General features: G+C 33.8%; 1 protein-coding gene across 2 annotated transcripts in view; it reads left to right on the plus strand.

Moving 5' to 3' along the window:
• Positions 1–25,864, plus strand: part of LOC133185463 (hydroxymethylglutaryl-CoA lyase, mitochondrial-like) — a 161,448-nt gene that overhangs the window by 27,670 nt on the left and 107,914 nt on the right. For both annotated transcript variants that reach the window (XM_061320691.1, XM_061320700.1), the window contains exons 3-4: positions 1,003–1,110; positions 25,641–25,736. In XM_061320691.1, coding sequence (XP_061176675.1) covers positions 1,003–1,110; positions 25,641–25,736 — 204 coding nt within the window. The remainder of the gene's footprint in view (positions 1–1,002; positions 1,111–25,640; positions 25,737–25,864) is intronic.

Here is a 25,864-nt window from a genome sequence, read left to right on the forward strand (position 1 = left end):
AACGTTTGAAACCGTTGCTACGAGCCTGGGGCATTTAAAGTAATTAGTGCAAATGTCTTAAGAATGTTATGTGTCAATTAGCTGATTACAGGTCTGTACTGTGCAATTCAATGATTTATGAAATCATGTAGATTGAAATCAAGTATAATCCAAGAAATGCTAATTATATTACAAGACTAATAATCTAACTTGTATTTTATAATATTAACCTATTCAGCTTGTTTTTAAATAAACATTTTAGTATTTTGACAATTTAGTTAGGACAGTTCTTTTTTTTTTTTCGTGGTCATGTCAGTCAGACTCGAATGATCTACTGTGCTGTCTGTATTCGTCTTTCATTGTTTTTTGTCTTATGGTGCACAGGTACTTGTGGACAGGACCCCCCCTCTCCCCCCCCCCCCCCCGGCCCCGAATATACACCTCGGGTCAAAATTCTTTTTTGTATTTTTTCATAAATTATTGTTCTAGTACACATTTACAATGTATTCCATATGAAAATTCCAAAAAATAACGTAGAATCAACATTTTATTAAGAAATCATACCCGCGTATTATAAAATGGATTTTTGAATAAAACGTTAATTCTAGGGTATTTTAATTTTTTTTTAGATTTTTCATATGGAATATATTGTAAATGTGTACTAGAAGAATAAAATATGAAAAATACAGAAAAAATATTTTTTGACCCGAGGTATACTGATATTCGGGGGGGGGGGGGGGGGTCATGTCCACAAGTACCTGTGTTATGGTGTACATCATCCGTCAAGTCTTGGTCATAAAGTTGTCATTTTTATTATCACTTCTGGATAACCTGAACCAATTCCAACCAATTTTGTTATACATGTCATCTATGGGTAAAGGGGATCAAAAAGTCTCACTTTTTATTTTATAATTTTACAATTTTATAATTTGAAGACTGTTTGATTTACATTATTGAGAAAAGATTGGCTGTCAGGTACTTGCACTTTAAAATGATCTTATTGTTAAAATCTTTATTTGACAGAAATTTGTACCTACAGAGACGAAAGTTGAATTTATCAATAAATTATCCGAAGCACAGTTACCTGTAATTGAAGTTACCAGCTTTGTATCTCCAAAATGGATTCCACAGGTATTTTCACTTTATTTATTCATTATTTTTTTTATTGGGACCTGCTTCAAAATTTATGTAATCAGTATTTTTGTTTCAATAATATTTTATTATATTTTGTTGGAAGCCTAAAAAAGTAGACGGTGTCATAAGACAGAAATAATCTGCACATAGGTGTTTGCCTCTAAATATACTCACTTTGCATTTTGGTAACAAGGGAAGAAGCCACAACAATCTGCGGTTCCTATTTATTTACAAAAAGTCAGTTTTCAACTCACAATCACCCCAAGGGTGAAAAAAATCTTAAGCCTAAATACAGATTTACAGGGTACTCTCAGGCTTATTCCAAAATGTGATTGGGTTATGAAAAATGTAAGAGGAGTTCAGGAAAGCAGGTTTTTTATTTAAAAAAAAACAACACTTTTTTGACCCCCATTCGGTCCCAACAGAGAAATCAAAATTCTGAAATCTTATTGCACATCTACAGGATGCCACTAATCACTATCCAATGGCTACAGCAATAAAAGAAAATTAAGAGAAGTTGAGGGAACACTGTTTTTGTAGAAATACGGCGTTTTTCGACCCCAGTCGTCCGCCAGAGTGAAAATCTTAATTCCAAAACATTGCACAATTACAAGACACTCCAGATCATATTCTAAACATACGAACGAGCTACAGCCAAAAATTAAAGAGGAGTTCAGGGAAGCAGGAATTTGTAGAGGAAAAAAGGTTGTTTTTTTTTAACCTCAAATCGCCCCAAGATTGAAAATCTAAATTTTGAAACCTTATTGCACATCTACAGGACACCATCAATCACATTCCGAAATATGAATGGGCTCCTGCAAAAAAAAATGTAAGAGGAATTCAGGGAACCAGAAGTCAGAATTTTGTAGAAAAACGACGTTTATTGACCCACAATTGCCCCCCCCCCACCCCTCCAACCAAGGGCTAAAATCGAAATTCCGAAACCTTATCTACCAATCACTTTATCTGTTAAACATTACAAACTAAAAAGTGTTGTTTCTTACATATTTGATGTATGTCAGGAATGAAAAGTTGGAGGGATTACACAACGCTAATACATATTGTGTAATAAGTAAGAGCTTTTCAAGAAGCTTGTCTGTCTAAAGCAATCAGTATTTATAGTAAGTATTACGTGGCAAATGTTTCTTTCGCATGCCGGGCTCGTATCCTATGAAAAGAAGAGAAAAACTACAAAGTAAGAAAACCATTTTTTTTTTGGAAAGATTGTTTAATGAAGTTCATAGAAATATTTTTTTATAGATGCAAGTTACTGAACATAAATGAAATCAGCTCTTCTGAGCCAAAGGCTCAAAGAGCTAATGCTATGGCCATTTGTGCGGTGTGCGTAAACTTTTTAGAATATGGGCCATAACTCAAGAACCCCTTGGCCAATTATTGTCAAATTTGTCACAGGGTATCCTTGGCCCAAGGGCTCCCGTTTATACTAAAACTAGGGTTGTGACCCTTAAACAAGGGGAGATAATTAGGAAAATAGAAACAAAAGTACTGGTTGCTAAAAAATCTTCTCAAGAACCACTGGACGGATTATCACCAATTTTACAGAAAAGGATGAGGATATGTTGTAGATTAAAATTTGCACGGGGATTTACCCTTGGACAAAGGGCGTGGTCTCAAGGTCACTTCAAAGTTGACCAAAAATTACATTTTATTAAAATGTTGATATTTTGCTTACTATAAGAACTAGGATCATCAAATCTTGTCAGTTGATGCATCTAAGGACCTCATATCATGTTTACTCAAAAGTAGGTCACGGTGACATACTTTTTAAATTTTGCGGCCATTCTTTTTCAAAAATAATTTAGAGGCATATTTGGCACAATTTAAGACCTATGATCATCAAACTTTGTCAGTTGATGTATCTTGGGTCCTCGGAGTACATCAGCTAAAAGGTAGGTCACCTTAACCTATTTTTTGAATTTTATGGCTAATCTTTTTCAAAACAATTAAGGTCATTAATTCGAATACTGAGAGGTTTAGAATCATTAAATCTTGTAAGATGATGCATCTTGGGGCCATAAAACATATTTATTAAAAAGTAGGTCACAGTGACCTACTTTTTGAACTTTGCAGGCATTCGATTTCAAAGCGTTTTAGAGGCATAATTTGGACATTTTAAGGCTTTAAGGCCTATGATCATAAAACTTTGTACGTTGATGCATCTTGAGTCCTCGAAAAACGTCAACTGAAAATTAGGTCACCGTGACCTACTTTTCAATTTAAATGACTATAATTAAATATTTCAGGTACTTATTGGCTTAGAATCATCAAACTTTGTCAGTTGATGCATCTTGGGTCCTTGGAGTACGACAACTGAAAGTAGGTCACCGTGGCCTACTTTTGAATTTTTATGGCTGTATTTAATATTTTCGGGTACTATTTGGCTTAGAATCATCAAAATTTGTCAGTTGATGCATCTTGGGTCCACGGAGTAAGTCAACTGAGAAGTAGGTCACCTTACTTACTTTTCAATTTATCTGACTATAATTAAATATTTTTGGTACTAATTGGCTTAGAATCATCAAACTTTGTCAGTTGATGCATCTTGATTCCGCAAAGTTAGTCGACTGAAAAGGAGGTCACTGTGACCTATTTTTGAAATTTTATTGATTTATTTAAATATATCAGGTACTTATCAAACTTTGTCAGTAGATGCATCTTGGGTCCTCAAAGTATGTCATCTGAAAAGTAGGTCACTGTGACCTACTTTTAAAATTTTATGGTCATAATTTTAAAAATATTTTAGGTATTAATTGGCTTAAAATCATCAAACTTAGTTGATGCATCTTGGGTCCTCAGAGAATGACAAGTGATAAGTGGGTCACCATGACCAACTCTCAGGTACTAATTGGCTTAGAATCATCTTGGGTTCTCAGAGTGTTTCATCTAAAATGTGGGTCATAATGACCTACCTTTGAAATTTCAAGGCTTTATCTAAATATATGTGGTAGTGTCAGATACATGGCTTCCTACTAGCTTGGGCTAGTGGGTTAACCCTTTAGCTCAATTGGTAGAGCACTGGACTGGCAGGCCAGAGGCCCCGGATTCAATCCCCAGCAGAGGCACAAAATGTCTCTGTTACATTTGGCGCCCACGATGGGACCCGGGTGTTCTCTGGCAGGTGAAAGTGATTGCCCCCAGAACTTCGCCCCACAGGCATTGGCACTCCAAAAGAGATGAGGACATCTCATTCTCTGGAGGGGGACAATGTGGTAGTGTCAGATACATGGCTTCCTACTAGCTTGGGCTAGTGGGTTAACCCTTTAGCTCAATTGGTAGAGCACTGGACTGGCAGGCCAGACGCCCCGGGTTCAATCCCCAGCAGAAGCACAAAATGTCTTTGTTACATATACAGGATACTTAGAGGCTTCAAATAGAAGTGATAGGTTGTACAGTTTATCAGAAGAGCGATTCAAGGTCCATGGGCCTCTTGTATTTTCACGCAGGCGATCTGGGTTTAATCCCCACTACTAGTATGTCAGAATTTTTTTTCTATTTTTTTTTAGCTTAAATTTACGTTTTCATCTTTATAAATTGGCGTTTTTTTCCTGTGTAAATTCTGTGCTTTTTCCACTTTTTCTTATTTAGCTCTACTGGTCAGAGACCAGAAGAGCTTATCTGATAGTGAGCTGTCCGTCCATCCGTCTGTCTGTCTATAATTTTTTTTTTCAAAATGCTACTTCTCCTACAGTTTTGGTCTGATTTCAATATAAATTGGTACACAAGTAGACTACACTAAGATACATAGTTCTGTGTATCGATTTTTGATTTCGGTGATTGGTGTTGCGATGATTACTAAAAATAGAAAATCTTGTGAAATATTTTCAAAATGCTACTCCACCTACAGTTTTGGTCATAATTCAATATAACTTGGCACACAAGTAGACTACACTTAGATACATAATTATGTTTATTGATTTTTGATTTCGATGAACGGTGTTTCCAATGGTAACAAAAAAATTATTTTCTGTGAAATACTTTCAAAATGCTACTTCTCCTACAGTCTTGGTCAGATTTCAATAAAACTTGACACACATGTAGACTACACTAAGAAACATAATTCTTTTTATCGGTTACTGATGTAGACGAACAGTGTCGCCATGGTTACTCAAAATAGAAATTTCTGTGAAATATATTCAAAACGCTTAATTCTCCTACAGTTTTGGTCTGATTTCAATATAACTTGGCATACAAGTAGACTATACAAAGATACTTAATTATATTTTAGGATTTTTGATTTCGATGAATGGTGTTGCGATGATAACTAAAAATATAAATTTCTGTGAAATATTTTCAAAATGCTATCCTACAGATTTGGTCAGATTTCAATATCACTTGGCACACAAGTAGACTACACTAAGATACATAATTATGTTCATCGGTTTCTGATATCGATGAACGGTGTTGCCATGGTTACTGAAAATATGAATTTCTGTGAAATACTTTTTAAATGCTACTCCTCCTACAGATTTTAATATAACATGGCATGCAAGTAGACTGCACTGAGAAAAATAATTGTCTTTAGAGTTTTTATTTTTTTGATTTTGATGTTTTGATGTTGCCATTGTAACTAAAATTGAAATTTCTGTAAAATTCTTTTAAAAGGCTACTCCTCCAACAGTTTTAGTCTGATTGCAATCTTGCCACAAAAAGAGACTAAATAAGGATCATTATTTTATTTATTAATGTTGCAAAGTTTCAATTCCAACTGCTACTTTTCTCTTCTTAGACGTACAAACTGGTAGAGCTACAGTCTCGACAGAGACTTCAGGTCAGGCTTGTGGTAATGCTAAATGTAATGGTAATGCATTGCAATGCTTAACTTGAAATCAAAGTTAAATGCTAGTAATGTGAAATGCCAAAAATATGCATTACATGTAATGGTAATGTAATGCATTACTACCTCAACTCTAGAGTAATGCTGGCATTACATAGCATTATAATGCATTATTTTGCCTATACCCAGTATTTAAGGAAGCTCTAAACACTACACACTAAAGAGTTCTATTTGTAGGGTAGTTTTATTCAGAAGGAGTGATCTGCCCTAAGATTGATTGATTGATTGATTGTATATTGTTTTACGTCCCATTCGAGAATTTTTCACTCATATAGAGACGTCACCATATACCGGTGAAGGGCTTCAAATTTTGACCTATACTCGGCACTCAGGGCCATTGAGCAGTGAGGGATCTTCATCGTGCAAACGCCTGCCGGGGCCTCGGTTTTTAAGGTCTCATCCGAAGGACCCGCAACTTTCACTTCAAAGTGCCGAGCGCATGGCGAAGGAACAGTTGCTACCTATTTTTTATCGACTTAGGTTTGTCGCGGCCAAGATTCGAACTCACGACCTCCCGATCACGGAGCGAGCGCTCTACCGACTGAGCTACCGTGAACGGTGATCTGCCCTAAGAAGAAAAAAAGAATAAATGGAGGGATACAGTTAAGGACACAATTTGTTATGAATTAAAATATTCTTAACATTATATTGGACCAAGATTTAGTAACGGAATACATTATTTTCATTAATTTTCCCAGTTTAAGTGAACAAGAGTGGCTTCTGCTTAAATTACATTGTAGTTCATTCTTTTTGAACATTTTTCCTGGAGAAATAAGACAGGTACCCTATGTTGAAATGAACTAGATACACTTAATTTGAGCATCTTTTTATGATATATTTTTCTCAACGTACAAAAAGCATTTTTCAGTAGTGTTTAGAGCTTCCTTATTACTAATGTACATCAAGATTATTATTTAGATTAAATAAATTTAAAACAAGAAAAATGAGTTAAACAATTTAACGTATTGAAATAAACTTTCTGATAAATGTACTTTTATAATATTCTGTCTAAATACACTGTCCAACCCCTTTTACTTCTCAATGTGTTTCTTCTTTTTTTTATAAGGTTACTAATTCAAAACAATCTCAGACTGTCTGATTAATTGAAATAGTTTATTAGAGGGGGTAAAGTGTACCAAAAGTTTTTGATATCTGACGTACATCAGAAGTTACACAGAAAGTGCATTTTGTACTTGATTTTATCTTGTTGGTAATTGAGAATTTTCTTCTTCTGAATAAACAAAAGATGTTCAAGTTATTTACAGTGTAATAATTACAAGTACTGGATAATCAAATTTATATCAATTTAAAATACATCTCATTAACTTTTGAAGAGATAGGTGTTTATGAAAATAGTTGCACAAATTTTGTATATCTAGTTTTGAAAACCCAAAAAAAGTATTGGTAATGCATTACTGTACAAAAGTAATGGTTATGTAATGCATTACTTTAAGAAATTAGAGTAATGGTAATGGTAATTTAAATCCCGAATCATGAAGTAGTGGTAATGTAATGCATTACTTTACAAAGTAATTCGCCCCAAGCCTGCTTCTGATTAGGAATAAAAAATCTTTAAAATCGTAGTTTTTAAGGATCCATGTTACATTTTTAGGTGTAGTGAAGAGCACATGAAATTTAATTTTACATTCAAAGAATATCACATATAAGGATGGTCATTCAGATGGAAGACCTTTCGTTGCTAGCAATGAGTATCTAGTTATTATAATTATTATTAAGGTCTTTCGTCTTCAATGTTTTCGTCTTCTTTAGGGTCTTCAGTCTTCACTGAAGACTTTATAGTGATTCTACTGTTTCTTCTTCTTATTAAGGTCTTTCGTCTTCACGGAAGACCTTATAGTGATTCAACTGTTTCTTCTTCTTAATATTATTAAGGTCTTCTGTTTGAGATGGAAGACCTTATAGTGATTCAACTGTATCTTCTTCTTATTATTAAGGTCTTTCGTTTTAGATGGAAGAACTTATAGTGATTCAATTGGTTTTTTTAAGGTCTTTCGTGTTATACGGAAGACCCTCTTGTTAAGGTCTTCCATCTTCATGGAAGACCTTATAGTGACTCTATTGTTTCTTATTATTAAGGTCTTCTGTCTTCACGTAAGACCTATAGTGATTCTACTGTTTCTCATTAGGTCTTCTGTTCACAACGGAAGACCTATAGTGATTCTATTGTTTCTTATTATTAGGTCTTCCGTTTTCAACGGAAGACCTATAGTGATTCTACTGTTTCTTATTAAGGTCTTCCGTCTTCACGGAAGACCTTATAGTGATTCTACTGTTTCTTATCATTATTAAGGTCTTCCGACTTCCTTCGGAAGACATTGTTTTCCGTCTGTTTTCTATTATTATTATTATTCTTTTTTTCATAGTACAGGCCATATCTCAGCTATGCGTGGTTCAATTTGAAAGATTTTTGCAGGGAAGATGCATCATGAATATATCTCCAGGGATGTCCCTCAGTTTTTTGAAATTCACTTCTGTTCGCGATTTTTGGGGAAAATTGTATTTTTTGAATGGAATTTTGTCCGTTAATTTTCTCGAGAACTGCTAAAGATATGAAATTGAAACTCACTGACTTGATAGAATATCAATGGAGATATGGTGATCGACCTTTATTTTTTGTCGTTCGTACTTCTGGTCGCGAACGGAAGTGAATTCAAAAATGTTAAATTTGCAACTTTTTTGTTTTCCAATATTTTTCTTCAGGATTTACAGGGTTTATAGAGTGTCTTACAAGAATTCTAAATATGTATTCAATATTTTGATGCGTGCATTTATTGCAAAGATATGACCGATCCAAATTTTGTCCCACTGTCTGGAGTTTGAATCCTGCTGGAGGCAGTTAATTTTTTTTCCTTTGTTTTTCTCTTTTTTCAGTTGCTAATGACTTCTCTCTCTTTGAAAACATGTATGGTAGTTTTTGCTGATTTTTAAAAGCTTTTTTGTCAGAGATTCTGTAGAAAACCTTTCGACATATACTGAATATCTTTGCATCTATGATATGTCCTTCTAAAACTATTTTAAGGATTTTATTCTTGTCCCCAAAGCTTTACCCATTCAAAAGTTGTCACCCCTTTTGCAATAAAACCTTGTTATCGCTACTCCTCCGAAACTGTAAACCGTAGAGATTCCAAGCCTTCATCAGTGTCTTTGACTCATTTAGTGCTCTCTTCATTCTATCATTGCAAAGGCATTCTTTGGTCAAGGTCAAGGTCAAGGTCATTTAAAAACATAAGAAATTCCTTATACATGTATATGTGTAAAATATAGCAATTCACCAAATGACCTTGAACTTTGACCTTGACCTTTGACCTTGACATTGGGTCAAATGAGAAGTAAGGACATGCATCCAGCTCCAGTATCAGGTAAAAACATAGAAAGTAAAGATTTCCTTGGGGTTTTTTTGTTTTGTTTTGTTTTTTTTTCTGGTTTTTTTTTTTTTTTTGTAATGACCTTGACCTTTGACCTTGACCCAAAGGTCACAATCAAGCTTAAGGATGTGAAAGTAGTTACAATTCTTAGTTTAAAAGAGGCATAAAATAAATAATCCCCCCTTTCTTAAAAAAGAATCACATCAACAACAACGTAGAATATTTCTGTAAAATTCAAACCAGACCTCGGATCGACACCATATTTGGTACAAATGTAGTATAGACCTCAGAGAAACATTCTTGAGAGTTTTAAGGTGAGTCTTATAAGTTTATAGAAGTCATGAAGTTTCACGGCAAAATTAAACTACACTTTCTGTTTTGTTTGAAATTAAAGTGCAGGTGAACGGAGAAATGATCTAAACCTTTTATCGGCTATTTCTGATTTTTATTTAGAATTAATCAGTTTCCAGAAATAGCGATTTTCGGTATATTAAAAACAATTCTCGCTTTCATTGTCGTGTTTCCCTTCTAAAAATGCATGTTGGGAGTTTAATTTGTGCTACACATATTTAATTTAGCCCAAAGAAATGCTTATTTAAATGTTTCATATTTATTTCAGGATATTCGGTCGGAAATGTTAAAATCCGAACCCGATCTTTTAAGCTTACAACAAAGCTATTTTCAAAAAATTCAGCATGCTCACAATATCGATCAATCGGGCTACAGTCCATTAATACATTTTCATTAGGGAACAGTGTTAACGTTTTCTCACGCAGCCCGTCCCTTGTTATTTTATATGCTGCTTGCAGGTTCAGGAACTATTTCCTTTTACGGAACTTCTTTCTTCCCCTACCGATTCTAAAAATACGCTTGTATTTATTCTATAGTCTTAAACAATTAATTTACCAATTTTTTCGCAATGTGTAGCGCAGTAGTTAGCGCACCTGCCTTTCAAACCAAGGGTTTTGAGTTCGATCCCAACTGGAGGAGCAATTTTTTTTTTTTTCATTTTTCATTCTTTGCATTTTTCTTCTCTTTTTTTTTTTTTTTTTTTAGCCCAAATGACACGGAAACACTTAAAAAGGTGGAAAGGCCTCTAATTGTTCTCTGAACAATTTGTTTACTAGTTATTATTAAGGTCTTCCGGTATATCTGATAAGATATGAATATGAAGCTTGCTGAGGTGATAGAACATCAAATGCAGATATGGTGATCGACCATTATTTTTCGTCGTTCGTACTTCCGGTCGCAAACGGAAGTGTATTCAAAGTGTTAAATTTGCAACTTTTTTGTTTTTCAATATTTTTCTCTGGGATTTACAGGGTTAATAGAGATTCTTCTTAGAGTTCTAAGTATGTTTTCATCATTTTGATTGATGCATTTATTGCAAAGATATGACCGATCTAAACTTTCTCGTATTGTTGCGGGTTCGAATCCTGTTGGGGGGGGGGGGGGGAGAGAGATTGTTTCTCTCTTTTTTCATTTGTAAATGATATTTTTCTCTGTGAAGACATGTATCATAGTTTTTGCTTATTTTTTAAAGCTTTCTTTAGCAGAGATTCTACAGAAATCCTTTAATAATCATGATCTACGTTGAAAGACTGTGTTACATAAACACAAACAAAAAATACCTTCAATAAAGTATTAAATGAAGTGAGGTAGCATAACGATCTGCAGGAAAGTTCGTTCGGAAGACCACTTGTTGCCCTAGCAACAAGAAACGCATCTAGTTATTCTTATTTTTTTAGACAAATTTTGTGCACGCAATATCTCGAGAACTATTCAGTGGTTTTTCATCAAACTTTCAGGGATAATGCGCTATTTAATGCCATTGTTACATTTGAAAGCGTTTTGGAAAAATTCGCTTCCGGTTCCAAGTTATGGACATTTTTCTGATTTGAAAATGAAATTTTATCCGCGCGAGATCTAAAGAACGGCTAAAGATATGAACTGAAGACTTGTTGGAGAGTATAGAACATGACTTCTAGATTTGCGGGTTTGCCTTTTCGTTCGTCGTGAGTACTTCCGGTCGCTACCGGAAGCTAATTAAAAATGTCAATTTTTTCAACTTTTAAGTTTTTCAATATTTTTTTTTTATTTTAATAGGGGTAATAGAGACTCTTATCGTAATGCTTAATATATAATTTGTTTTTAAAGTTGTCCACCAAAAGACATTTTAAAAATAGATTTTTTAGACAAATCTTGTGCACGCAATATCTCGAGAACTATTCAATAGTTTTTCATCAAACTTTCAGGAATATATGCTATAAAATGCCATTGTTACAATTGAAATAATTTTGGAGAAATTCGTTTCCGGTTCCAACCGGTTCCAAGTTATGGACCAATTTTTCTGATTTTGAAATGAAATTTTATCCGCGCGAGATCTAAAGAACGGCTAAAGATATGAACTGGAGACTTGTTGGAGAGCATAGAACATGTCTTCTAAATGTGCGGGTTTGCCTTTTTGTGCGTCGTGAGTACTTCCGGTCGCTACCGGAAGCGAATTAAAAAAGTCAATTTTTTCAACTTTTACGTTTTTCAATATTTTTCTTTGATTTTTGTAGGGTAATATTCCTTTATAGATGCAAGTTACTGTACATAATAGGTATCAGATTCCTTGAGCGTCATATGGCGAGACGTGTATTGTTGCGAAAAATTCCAGTCTTTTCAATAATGTGTTACTAATCGGTATAATCCACTTTGAGGGTAAATAGGAATATAAAATGTGTAAGAAAACTTAGCGCTGCCCTTATGTTACTTGCCCGTATACGATATGTTATATTACAGTGTGATAAATATACATTCTTAGGCTCGAAAGTCAGGCTATAGCAACATGAAGCTATCACGTACACTTATTCAATTGAAGATACATTCCAAAGAAAAGGCGCGAAGATTTACTCCTGACGTTTGGCGCGAAATAATGTATCTTGACCCGCCTTTCACAAATGGTCTGATGCAGTAGTGTAGAAGTACAGAAAAAGATTACACGGGCATGTCTGTATTTGGAATTGCATAGAATAGAAAGTTGAATGCATGAAGAAAAAAGGAAGTAAACACAATAGTTTTTTTTTAGTTTTTATCTGTAACAGATTATTTTCTCTGCTATCAGATATTGTTAAAACTGAAGTAACAAATCCGATGTAAATCTACTAGTACTTGCACAAAATTTAGCTGGCTAGTTTTCATCCTATAATTCCGCACTATAAGAAAAAAAATTAACCTGCCTGACACTCGTTACTTAATGGAATGAGTGCAAGGTAAACATCGATGATGGCTGGCACATTGCGCTTGTTTAGTGGTTTCAATATTAAAGAACATGGTTCACTTAGGGCCTTTTTTGGCCCTGTGAATTTCAGAAAAACTGAAACTGCTTGGTTTTAGTTGACAATGCAATAAATATCATTTAGACCTTTGATGACTGCGTATCTATCAAAAATGACTTAATTTTCTGGCTAGCCAATGCGTTATGACGTCATGAAATGCGTCATTTTCCTCATATCCTGAAAAATTCGACAAAACAGCCAATTTTTAAATTTATTTTTCGATATTTAATATAGAGCGTAACCTCTGATCTTAAATGTGCAACTATTAAATGATAGAACTATTTCTGAGGATTACAAAACCTGTTTTATTTTTTAGATCAGAGGGTGCGCTCATATTATTTCTCTTCTGTGAAAATACTCAAATATACTTGTTTTCCTTAAAATTCAAGAACATTGCAAATCCATGAAGCCTGTTTTCCAAGACCTTGGCTTTAAGGAGAAAATTTTTAATAGGAAATGAAAGCACTAAGTCTCTACTTTATCTTGATGTTTAAAATGGAACATAAAGTGTTAGTCAATAAATTGGTATATCTACAGGGCCATTTTATGCATAAAGTGAACCTAGCTCTTTTCGGGCAGCCGATCTTGGTTTAATCCCGACTCTATCTGAATTTTTTGCTTAAATTTATGTTTTCATCTTTATCAGTGATGTTGAACTTTATTTTTCTCTTTGTGAATTCTGTGTTCTTTTTTTTTTTTAAATAAAAAATCTTTCTAAAAACCCATGTAAAATTTTTAGGTGTCTTTACAACGAGCAGATATAAATGTAATTTTACGTGCAAAGAATATCACAGTTAAGGATGGTTATTCGGACGGAAGACCTCTCGTTGCTCGCATTTAGTATCTAGTTATTATTAATTATTTTGTATTAAGGTCTTACGTTTCAGATGGAAGACCTTATATTTATGATTCTACTGTTTTTTCTTATTCAGGTCTTCCGTTTCAGACGGAAGACCTTATAGTGATTCTTCTGTTTCCTCTTTTTATCTTCTTCTTATTATTAAGGTCTTTCGTCTTCACGGAAGACCTTATAGTGATTCTACTGTTCTAATTATTATTATTTTTCCGCCCATCTAATTTTGTGCACGCGATTTCTCAAACACTACTGGATGGAATTTAATGAAATTTGCAGGAACAATGTGTTGTAATCTGAAGTTATTTTATCCGAGAGATTTTTTGGAAAATCACTTGCGGTGCAAAGTTACAGACCATTTTCTGAATTTAAAAAGACATTTTGTCCGCGGATAATCTCAAGAACGATAAAAGATATCATCGTGAAACTTTCAGGGATTATAGATCGTGAAAAATCCTAGCCGGGACGTGACTTTTCGTTCGTCGTCGATACTTCCGGTCGTTACCGGATGCGAATTTAAAAAGTCGAATTTTCTAACTTTTTTGTTTTTCAAATTTTTTCTTCGATTTTAGTAGGGTTAATAGAGACATTTCTAAAAAGGCTTAATGCATAATTTGTTTAAAAATTGATAAATCCAAACTCTAGATATTCGCATTTTAAAATCTGAAGCGGGTCCAAAATGGCGGCTGTCTCCGTAAACTCCGACGAGCAGGTCGGCACTCGGAGCTCCTCGGGTGGATGGTACCTCGCACACTCAACGGTATTCTACCATCATAATCCCGATTATGTCTGAATTTTTTTTTTCATTTTTTAGCTCTTATTTACGCTTCCATCTTTATAAATGATGTTTTTTTCTCTGTGAATCCTGCGCTATTTTCCTTTGTTTTGAATAAATCTTTAAAAATCCTTGCATTTTTGTGAAGGACCCATGTTATATTTTACGGACATTGGTAAGTAAAAGTTTTCCTGAGAAAGAAAAGGTTAAATACATGGGTTTTTTCACTTATTAAATAGTGATTGAGAGCGATCTCCCGTGTAGAATTCTCTAAGCGATGAAAACCAATAAAGCATATGTTTACAGAGGTAAACAAAGAGCACGTGTACTTCCTTCAATGGGTAGAATCATCTATACAGCAAGAAAGAAATGGCTTTGTTGTACATTGTATTCAGGAAACAAAGAGCCAACAGGTCGTCATTTACCAAAGTTATGCTCAGTATGCTGGGAAAGGCAAAGATGTGACATATGCTGAAAGGTAGACCGACTGAGATCAGTTTCTAGGTTGTATGAAGGAAGCAGCATTTAGTAACTACGAATAAAAAATGAAATAAATCCATGCCAATATTTTTATGACAATGTGTTTCAATCAACAGGTAAAAAACACCAAACTTTTATGAGTAATAGACTTTGAGGAGTAAGCGAAACCATTTGGGTTAAACGCGTCAGTCGTCACTTCCGCTTGTCATAGAAAGTGATCAAAGAAATAAAAAATTTCAACTTTTCTTTTTTAAATTTAAACTTGCATCACTTTATTGCATCTCTTTCACTGTTTTGAAATATGTTAGATTCCACCGGAAAAAACCCGTCAATTTCCGGTTTTAGGAGATAAACTACGCTATTTTTATATTTAACTTTCTCATAAATATTTCTTATCGATAAAGTGCTTGAAATAATTTCATGTATGTTGTAGGTACTGCAAATGTCTAGAGAAAAGTCAGAAATTTTTATCAAATTCACTTCCGATCGTGTGTTTACCTTCCTCAAAATTAGAATTTGTTCTCACAATATTGCTCGGCAACAGTAAACGACTGAAGTCTAAAACTTTCAGGACTGATAGTCAGTCATCAGTTTATTTGAATCGTGAGAAAATCTTGTATCGCCGTTACTTCTGGTCGTGATAGGAAGTGATGCAAAAAAGTGAATGGTTAATGGTTAGCACGTTGGATTTTCACGCTGACGACCAGGGTCAAATCTCCAGAGTGTCTGAATTTCTTTTATCACTTTTTCAGCTTGAATTTTCGTTTTTATTTTCAGAATCGGACGGAAGACCTCTCATTGCTCGCAATGAGTTTCTAGTTATTTTTGTTCCCTTTTCTTTTCGGCACGATTTCTCAGAGATGGCTGGACAGAATTTCATGAAATTTTCAGGGGTGATAGAGAATGAAAATATCTTCAAATGCTACTTTCATTTTTTCAAAATTTACTTCCGGTCGTCAGCTATGTCTGATTTCCGTTTTTTCCAAAAATATTTTGTCCGAGTCATATCTCAGAAACGGTAAGAGATTAAGACACCAAACTTATAGGAGTAATAGATCTTAAGGAGTAGGCAAATCCATTTTGGTTAAGACCGTCGATCGTCACTTCCGGTCGTCACAGGAAGTGATCATAGAAATCGAAATTTTCAACCTTTCTTTTTTGAATGTATTTTTGGATTACATTGATGCATCTCATTTGTAGGTTCCAAATATTTTGGTCCCATCGGAAACAAAAACGAGAACTTCCGGCTATAAGCGAAAAACTACATAATTTGAGTATTTTTCTTCCCCATAAATACTTTTTATAGATAAGGTATTTGAACTGATTTTTGAATATGTTATTGAGACTGCAAGTGTCTAGAGTATCGTCAAATATCTTTGTAAAATTCACTTCCGTTCGAGCGTTTAGTTGTCCGCAAAATGAAAACTTGTCTGAGTGAGATCTCAGAAACGGTAAGAGATTAAGACACCAAACTTATAGGAGTAAAAGACCTTGAGGAGTAGACGAAACCATTTGGGTTAAGAGCTTCTGTCGTCACTTCCGGTTGTCACAGAAAATGATCAAAGAAATCAAAAATTTCAACTTTTCTCTTTTGAAATGACACTTGCATCATATAATTGTATCTTTTACACAGTTTCGATATGTGTTGATCCCACCCGAAACAAAAAATGACAACTTCCGGTTATAAGAGAAAAAACTACGTAATAGAGGTTTTTTACTGCCCCATAAATATCGCTTATAGATATGTTATTGAGATTGCAGAAGTCTAGAGTGACGTTAAACATCTCAGTAAAATTCACTTCCGGTGGAGTATTTTCCTGCCCTCAAAATGAGATTTTATTCAATTGCTCAGCACCAGTAAACTACTGAAGTCTAAAACTTTCAGGACTGATAGTCAGTCACCAGTTTTTCTACATCATGTGAAAATTGCTGTCACTTGCAAAAAAGTGAATTTTCCACGTTTTTCTTTTTCTTTTTCCAGAAATGTTTGGCTAATGCAGATGTTAGATAGACTATAACCATGCAAATTATTTTCACTGGAAGTGCCGGCCGAAAAAGCGGAAGTTGTCTCAAACATGAGTAGTTTTTCATGGAAACTTTTAGGGATGATCGGTTGTGAATAATTTAGGTGTAGAATGAACATTTTATTTGTTTGGAGTAATTTCGATCATGATAAAAAAAAAACGTGAAGTAAAGAGTTATTTCCAGGATTTTCCCATGATTTTAACCTTGACCTTTGACATTGACCTTGACCTTTGATAAAAAGGTCAGAATCAATAATAAATTTACTCCTCTTTTCAAAAAAAAAAAAAAAAAATCAAACCAGTAGCAACCTAAAATATTACTCTTCAACTTATTTAACACCTCGGATCGATATAAAATTTCGGTTAACTGTAGAAGAGACTTCAAGAAAGTTTCCTGAAAGTATGACGGTGAATCTCCTAAGTATATAGAAATTATGAATGTTAACGGCAAACACTACATTTTTTTCGTATCAGAAATTTAGGTGCCGATGAACATAAAAATTAATTAAAGCTTTTCTCGGTTATCTCTTCAGTTGTTATGAATAGCAGTCGATTCTCTTGATATGATATGATATTTTAATACCAAGTATTCTTGCTTTCTCTAGTATGTGGAATTTATTTCAATTTTATTTAGAATTAATATTAATGGAATGAATGTCAAAAACAGCGATTTCTCCTAGCAAGTAAATTTTCACGCTCTCATTGACACCTTTTTCTTCCTAAAATACATATCTGAAATTTTAATTTATGCTACTTACATTTAATTCCATCCACACAGAGATGCTTATTTTAATCTTATCTATTATTTCAGGATATTCGGTCACATCCGAACCCGATCCGAATTTTCATATATTTGTAAACAAAGTCTCAACACTGCAGTTCTACTGCATCATAGGCTCTGAATGATTAACCTAATGCATTCAAAATATAGACAAACTCAAATATTTTTTAAAACCAAAAATCTGCATTTACATTAGACACCAATCGTGTTTCTCAATCTATTCAATACTGATTACTACATTCCATAACAAACAAAAGAACACGTGCTTTTATTCCTATTTATTCCTAAAAAAAATTAATTTACTACCTCCATTTACATCGGAATACTTGGTCTAGTGGTTAGCGCGCTTGCCTTACAAACCAAAGGTTTTGAGTTCGATCCCTGCTAGGAGAACATTTCTTTCTTTCTTTTTTTTTCGTTTTTTTTTTTTTCATTTTCAGCTTTTTTTTTTCAAACCAATTGACAAAAGAATCAAGAAAACGGAAGACCTGTTATTGCCTAGGCAATAAGGATCTAGTTATTATACCCCCCGCAAACGAAGTTTAGGGGGGGTATATTGGAATCACCATGTCCGTCTGTCTGTCCGTCTGTCTGTCCGTCTGTCCGTCTGTCTGTAGACAAGATTTTGTCCTGAGCATTTCTCGGAAACTATTGCATAGATTTGTCTGAAAATTTGTACACTTATTATTCACCATATGAAGGTGTGCACCTGGTATTTTCATCATGATTGAATAATTTTTCTGCATTTTACAGGTGTTTTTTTCATTTTTATTATGTGTTTTGTACTTCCTTTACTCAAAGACTATTTCGTAGAATTGTATGAAAATTTGTACACTCCTTATTTACCATATGAAGATGTGCACCTGGTATTTTCAACATTATTTGATAATTTTTCTGCATTTTACAGGTTTTTTTTTTCATTTTTATTGACTTAGTCATTTTGGGTTTATTTCTAAGGTTTGAGACACAGAATCTAGAACATCTGTACAAAAATGTGAACTACAGCTTAAAACTATTCATTTAAACAAAAACAAAAAAAAAAAAAAGTCATCAAGTATTAAAAACAATTTTTACATTACACAGCAGATAGTGTAAATCCATTTGTCCCTTGGACGTAATGAGTGGACATCATCCAGTTAGAGATAAATTAATGAGTTCAGTGTGGGAAGTTGTTAGGGCCTCTCTGATCAAGCATGTGTTATCTATATCTCCTGGGAATTTCAAGATCTCTGTTCTTTAATTCTCTTAATTGTAATTTATTGTCTGTCATAGTACATAGTTACTGGATGACCAGCCTTTCATTTTTAAAATGAATTTGATATAAAGTTATCAAGATTAATTTGATTCTGTAATTAATTGATTTTTTTTTCAACAATCAATGCAGAATGTCATGTCTCAAAAAGATGACAGATAGTTGCAATTTATTTTTTCAATATATTAAAAAACAATGCAACTACAATGTATTGGTATTGATGTTTTATTAGGTTGTTCCTTGGTTTCATGCATTAAAAAAAATAAAATGAGCAATTATTTTTTCACTCTAAATGTTAATAAGAAAACACCTCTTAGATCCATAAAATATTAGTGATTTAGCACCTCTGAAAAACCCAGCGGGGGGTATTTGTCCCTTTTGGACAGTTCTAGTTATTATTAAGGTCAGACGGAAGACCTTATAGTGATTCTACTGTTTCTTATTATTCTTTTTTTTTTTGACCAAAATTTTGTGTACGCGATTTCTGAAAAACTATTCAGTAGTTTTCAATGAAACTTTCACAAAAAATGAATTGTCATAGGAACTTTGTTCATCACAAGTAAAATTTGGAAAATTCGCTTCCGGTTCCAAATTAGGGGCAAATTCCTGATTTTTAAATGGAATGTTGTCCGCGGCAAACCTAAAGAACGACTAAAGGTATGAACTGGAGACTTATTAGAGATTATAGAACATGTCTTCTAGATTACCAGAATCGCCTTTTCGTGTGTAGTCACTACTTCCGGTCGCTACCGGAAGCGAATTTAAAAAATCGAATTTTTCAACTTTTTTGTTTTTCAATATATTTCGATGATATTAGTACGGTTAATATTTGCTTATCGATAAAGTACCTGAAATGATTTTATGTATGTTGTACATACTGCAAATGTCTAGAGAAAAGTCAGAAATTTTTATCAAATTCACTTCCGGTCGCGTGTTTACCTGTCCTCAAAATTAGAATTTGTTCTCACAATATTGCTCGGCAACAGTTAACGACTGAAGTCTAAAACTTTCAGGACTGATAGTCAGTTATTAGTTTATTTGAATCGTGAGAAAATCTTGTGTCGCCATTACTTCCGGTCGTGACAAGAAGTGATGCAAAAAAGAAAATGGTTAATGGTTAGCACGTTGGATTTTCATGCTGACGACCAGGGTTAAATCTCCAGAGTGTCTGAATTTCTTTCATCACTTTTTCGCTTGAATTTTCGTTTTTAATTTCAGAATCGGAAGACCTCTCATTGCTCGCAATGAGTTTCTAGTTATTATTATTAATTTTTTTGCTGCCTTACGTAAATTCAAGAATATTATTAATTTTAACAGGTAATCAGATAATAACCTCATTCTATGATTACTGAAAAAAAAAATTTTGTAAACTTAGAAGAAAAAGATGAGAGAGTAGTACAATTCATCCCCTGGGATTAATTAACTTGCCTGCTGCAGATAATTTCAGAATCTTATCTTTATCTGTCACTTTAAGATTAATTAACACCTTTGTCTGCAACTGATTTTTGTTTTGAAGTTAAAGTCAAACCTGGGTGATATTTGCATAATATTTGTACTCCTCGGCGGGGCCCTTGCTGACTGGTCTGTTTTCTAGTTTTATGCCTTATTTGAACTTCAATAGGAAGTTATGGACAAGTTATAAATTTCCCCTAGTCATATACTACTTTCATAACAAATATGAAGAATCCATATTTTTTATGATTTGAAATGTTTTGGACAGGATTAATAATTCAGTCAGATTAAACAAAAGTTCAATTTGATTTGGTCAACTCCCATCAGTACTTTCAGTTCCTTGATTTTAACTACAAGAACAGACTCCATGTTTACTTTTGAAGGTGTCTTGTTTGTTTGTATCATTCGTAATTTGGACCATGGTATAAGGCGTCACAACTATAATTAATAACTAGAAACTCATTACTAGTAATGAGAAGGTCTTCCGTTATACTACTTCCTGTTTGCATGAACATGTCTTTTCCAACGTCTGTATTAGCCTAAAACTTATGTAGAAACAAAATAACTTAAAAAATACTTTTTTGCTTCGTTTCCTGTCACCACCGGAAGTAATGACGACACACGATTTTTACACGAAGCAAATGAACTGATGACTGACTATAAGTCCTGAAAGTTTTAGACTTCAGTCTTTTACTGTTGCCGAACAATTGTGAGAACAAATTCTAATTTTGAGGACAGGAAAACACACGACCGGAAGTGAACTGAATAAAAATCTCTGAATTTTTCTCTTGACTTCTGCAGTATCTACAGCATATGTAAAAAACATTTCAAATACTTATCTATAAGTGATATTTATGAGAAAGTTAAACCACGAAATAACGTAGTTTATCTCTTAAAACCGGAAGTTTAAAGTTTTTTCCGATGGAATCTAACATATTTCAAAACAGTGAAAGGGCAGCGATAAAGTGATGCAAGTTTTAATTTTAAAAAGAAAAGTTGAAATTTTCGATTTCTTCGATCACTTCCTGTGATGACTGGAAGTGACGGCTGACGCTTTTAACCCTATGCGTTTTGCCTTCTCACCAAGTTTTATTACTCCTATAAGTTTGGTTTCTTACTTTCATGCCGTTTCCGAGATCTCGCTGAAATGACTTTTTATTTTGAGGACAAGAAAACACGCGACCGGAAGTGAATTTTACTAAGATATTTCACGTCACTCTAGGCATCTGCAGTCTGAATAACATACATAAAAATCATTTCAAGAACTCTATCTATAAGCGATATGTATGGGAAAATTCAAAACCCCTATTATGTAGTTTTTCTCTTATAACCGGAAGTTGTCGTTTTTTGTTTCCGGTGAGACCAACACATATCGTAACTGTGAAAAAGAAAATGATGCAAGTCTTATTCCAAAAGAGGAAAGTTGAATTTTTTTAATTCTTTGATCACTTCCTGTGACGACCGGAAGTGACGACTGGCGCTCTTAATCCAAATGGTTTTGTCTACTCCTCAAGGTCTAATACTCCTATAAGTTTGGTGTCTAAATCTCTTACCATTTCTGAGATATCACTCGGACAAGTTCTCATTTTGCGGACATTTAAACGCGCGACCGGAAGTGAATTTTACAAAGATATTTGACGTTACTCTAGACATTTGCAGTCTTGATAACATATTCAAAAATCAGTTCAAATACGTTACCTATAAAAAATATTTATGGGAAAGTAAAATACTCAAATTATGCAGTTTTTCGCTTATAGCCGGAAGTTGACGTTTTTGTTTCCGGTGGGACCAATATATTTCGAATCTACAAATAAGATGCAACAAAGTGCTGAAAGAAAAATATCAAAAAAGAAGAGTTGAAAATTTCGATTTCTTTGATCACTTCCTGTGACGACCGGAAGTGAGGGCTGACGCTCTTAACCCAAGTGGATTTGCCTACTCCTCAAGATCTATTACTCATATAAGTTTGCTGTCTTAATCTCTTACCGTTTCTGAGATATGACTGGGACAAAATATTTTTGAAAAAAACGGAAATCGGACATATCTGACGACCGGAAGTGAATTTTGAAAAAAATGAAAGATACGTTTGTAGGTATTTTCATTCTCTATTATCCCTGAAAATTTCAAGAAAATCCGTCTAGCCATCTCTGAGAAATCGTGAAAACAAGAAAGGGAAAAAAAAAAATAATAATAATAAAAAGAAAAAGAAGAAACAGTAGAATCACTATAAGGTCTTCCGTCTGAAACGGAAGACCTTAATAACAGAATGCGGTGTAAGGTTCACGTCAAAACATGGTTGACGCAAAACAATTCCTGAATTTTCCCCTTCAATTCGAGCATTTCTGCATTGGACAGGGCTGATGGTTGTTTATGAGATGAAAAACTATGTGTAAGCTTTCTTAGTTTAGCGGAATCATGAACATTTTCGGCGTGATGAATAATTTGTTTACAGTAGTGATGAGGCTTTCGCGCACCTGCAGGAGCGGATCCAAGGATTTACAAATGAATAAAATTTAATAGAAATGAAGTTTTAATACTTTTAAATATTATTTAATGAAATTATTAATATGCAAGTAATAGATATAGAAGAAAACGCGAAATGCTAATGAATGCAGCTGACAATCACTACTTTCTAAAGATAAATTAATTCTAAATAAAATAATTATAAATTCTAAAGACAAAACAGAAGAAGAATGAATGGTAGTAAAATATCAAATCACATCAGGGGAACCGAACTTTATGAATGAAACTCTTAAGAAGTTCCTTATAAGTTGTAAATTTTATATCTGTGTATTCTACCTGGTTGCTTCGAGGAAAGGGGGGGGGGGGGTCTTGAACATAAACATGTAAATTAGCATTACTTTGTAGAAAGAATTAAGGCTTATAATTTTAAAAACGTCAAGAAGAGTTGCTTGTGATATGAAAGTCAAGGTCATTTTATAAAGAATGCAAAACATAAAAGCGAAAAAGAGAGAAAGGGGGGGGGGGTGTAAAGATGGCAATGTCTTCTACAGTTGACAAAAATAGGGGCGAATAAAATGCACACACATATCATATACAACCGTTTTTATTTAATATAAACTCGTTTCCATGGCAACGGCAAGGTTTTTCTGGCCTATCCCAATCACCCAGTAGGTTTTAACTCTACACCAGTTCCTACGTAAATGAGCACTGAGCAGTCCTCGCAAACTATATATACGGGGGAAAAATCAATATTCTGTAGTGTTTAAGAAACGTTGGTCCTACGTTTTCGGAAATTCTAAGATATTTAAAGATATTTAATTCCTTCTTAATCCTATCAGGAAACTGGTAATACGTAAAATCTTCAAAGAGGGGCCTTTACATACCCTATGAATATTACAGAAAAAAGAAGTTAGAAAGACAAAGAAATAGAAAAAATCGACTTTTTAATCCAATTTCTGTGACGACCGGAAGTAATGACGACGGAAAGAATATTCATAGTGACATCTACAAGTCATTATCTATGATATCTGACAAAGTTAACTTTCATATCTTAAGCTGTTCTGGAGAAATGGAGCGGACATAGTCCTTTACCAAATTTCGTCTATACAATAATATTAAGAATACTAGATACTTATTGGCTAGGCAATAACAGGTCTTCCGTTTTCTTGACTTCTTCGGAAAAAAAAACACAATCTTGTCAATAAAATTACTCTAAATAATTAACAAAAGTTATCTCAAGGCTTCCAAAGATATGTAAATACAAATAAAAACAAACGGATATACTTTCCTGTTTTCTTTATGTACTTCATCATGAACAAAAGTGCTCCAAACGAATAAAATGTTCATTCTACACTTAAATTATTCACAACTGATCCTCCCTAAAAGTTTCCATGAAAAACTACTCATGTTTGAGACAACTTCCGGTTTTTCGGTTAGCACTTCCGCTGAAAATAAATTGCATGGTTATGGTCTATCTAACATCCGCATTAGCCAAACATTTCTGTAAAAAGAAAAAAACTTTAAAAATTCACTTTCTTTCATCGCTTCCTGTCACTACCGGAAGTGACGGCAACGTACGATTTTTACATGATGTAGATAAACTGAGGACTGACTATCAGTTCTGAAAGTTTTAGACTTCAGTCAAGTACTGTTTTTGAGCAATTAGGTGAACAAAATCTCAATTTGAGGACAGAAAAACACGCGACCGGAAGTGCATTTTCCTAAGATTGTTGACTTCACACTAGACAATTGTAGTCTCAATAATATATGTAAAAATCATTTCAGAAACTTTATCAATAGTGATATTTTTGGGAAAGTTAAAAATAGCAATTACATAGTTTCTCTCTTATAACCGGAAGTTGTCGTTTTTTGTTTCCAGTGAGACCAACACATATTAAAACTGTGAAAGAAATTCAATTATATGATGCAAGTTTTATTTCAAAAGAGAAAAGTTTAAATTTTTGATTTCTTTGATCACTTCCTGTAACGACCGGAAGTGACGGCTGACGCTAATAATCCAAAGGGTTTTGCCTACTCATTAAGTTCTATTTCTTATATAAGTTTGGTGTCTTAATCTCTTACCGTTTCTGAGATCTCACTTTGACAAGTTCTCATTTTGCGGACAGTAAAACACGCGACCGGAAGTGAATTTTACCAAGATATTTGACGTTACTCTAGACATTTGCAGTCTAAATAACATATCTTAAAATCATTTCAAATACTTCATCTATAAGCGATATTTATGGGAAAGATAAATACTCAAATTATGTAGTTTTTCGCTTATAACCGGAAGTTGACGTTTTTGTTTCCGGTGAGACCAACATATTTCGAAACTGCAAAACAGATGCAATAATGTGATGCAAGATTTAATTAAAATAAGAAAAGTTGAAATTTTCGATTTATTTGGTCACTTCCTGTGACGACCGGAAGTGACGGCTGACAAATTTAAACATGTTCCACAAACGTACTTGTCATGATCTATAATCCTTGAAAGTTTGGTGTCTTAATCTTTTACCCTTTCTGAGAAAACGTCCGGACATGAACTCTTTTGAAAAAACGGAAATCGGACATATCTGACGACCGGAAGTGAATTTTGCAAAATCCTTCAAAATGTTTTTAGTTTATTTTATTTGTCATAATCCCTGAAAGTTTCAAGAAAATCCATCGAGCCATCTCTGAGAAATCGCTTGGACAAAAAATGGGAAAAAAATAATAATAATAATGATAATAAACAGTACAATCACTATAAGGTCTTCCGACTGAAACGGAAGACCTTAATAATGTGATGTTTACAATGTTTAATTTTATGTTTAATTCAAGAGAACTTATGAAATTTTCTTTCATGTTTGACTGCATTAAAGACTTACATACTTTGATTTTTAGATGGCTGACAATTCTGTAGTACTGGAGTCAATCAAGAGGCAGAGAGGAATAGTATACTCAGCTTTAACTCCAAATCTGAAAGGATTCAAAGAAGCAGTGAGTTAATTGAATGTATTTGCCTTTAAAATCAGGCTTTATAGATATATGTGTTCGAGTTTACGGTGTTCCATTTCTTAAGGAAGACTTTAAAGTGAATCTACTGTTTTAGCTCACCTGAGCCGAAG

This window comes from Saccostrea echinata, unplaced genomic scaffold (assembly GCF_033153115.1).
Source record: "Saccostrea echinata isolate AGI-Se365-2 ecotype Australia unplaced genomic scaffold, CSIRO_AGI_Sech_v1 ptg000001l, whole genome shotgun sequence".
NCBI classification, from domain to species: domain Eukaryota; kingdom Metazoa; phylum Mollusca; class Bivalvia; order Ostreida; family Ostreidae; genus Saccostrea; species Saccostrea echinata.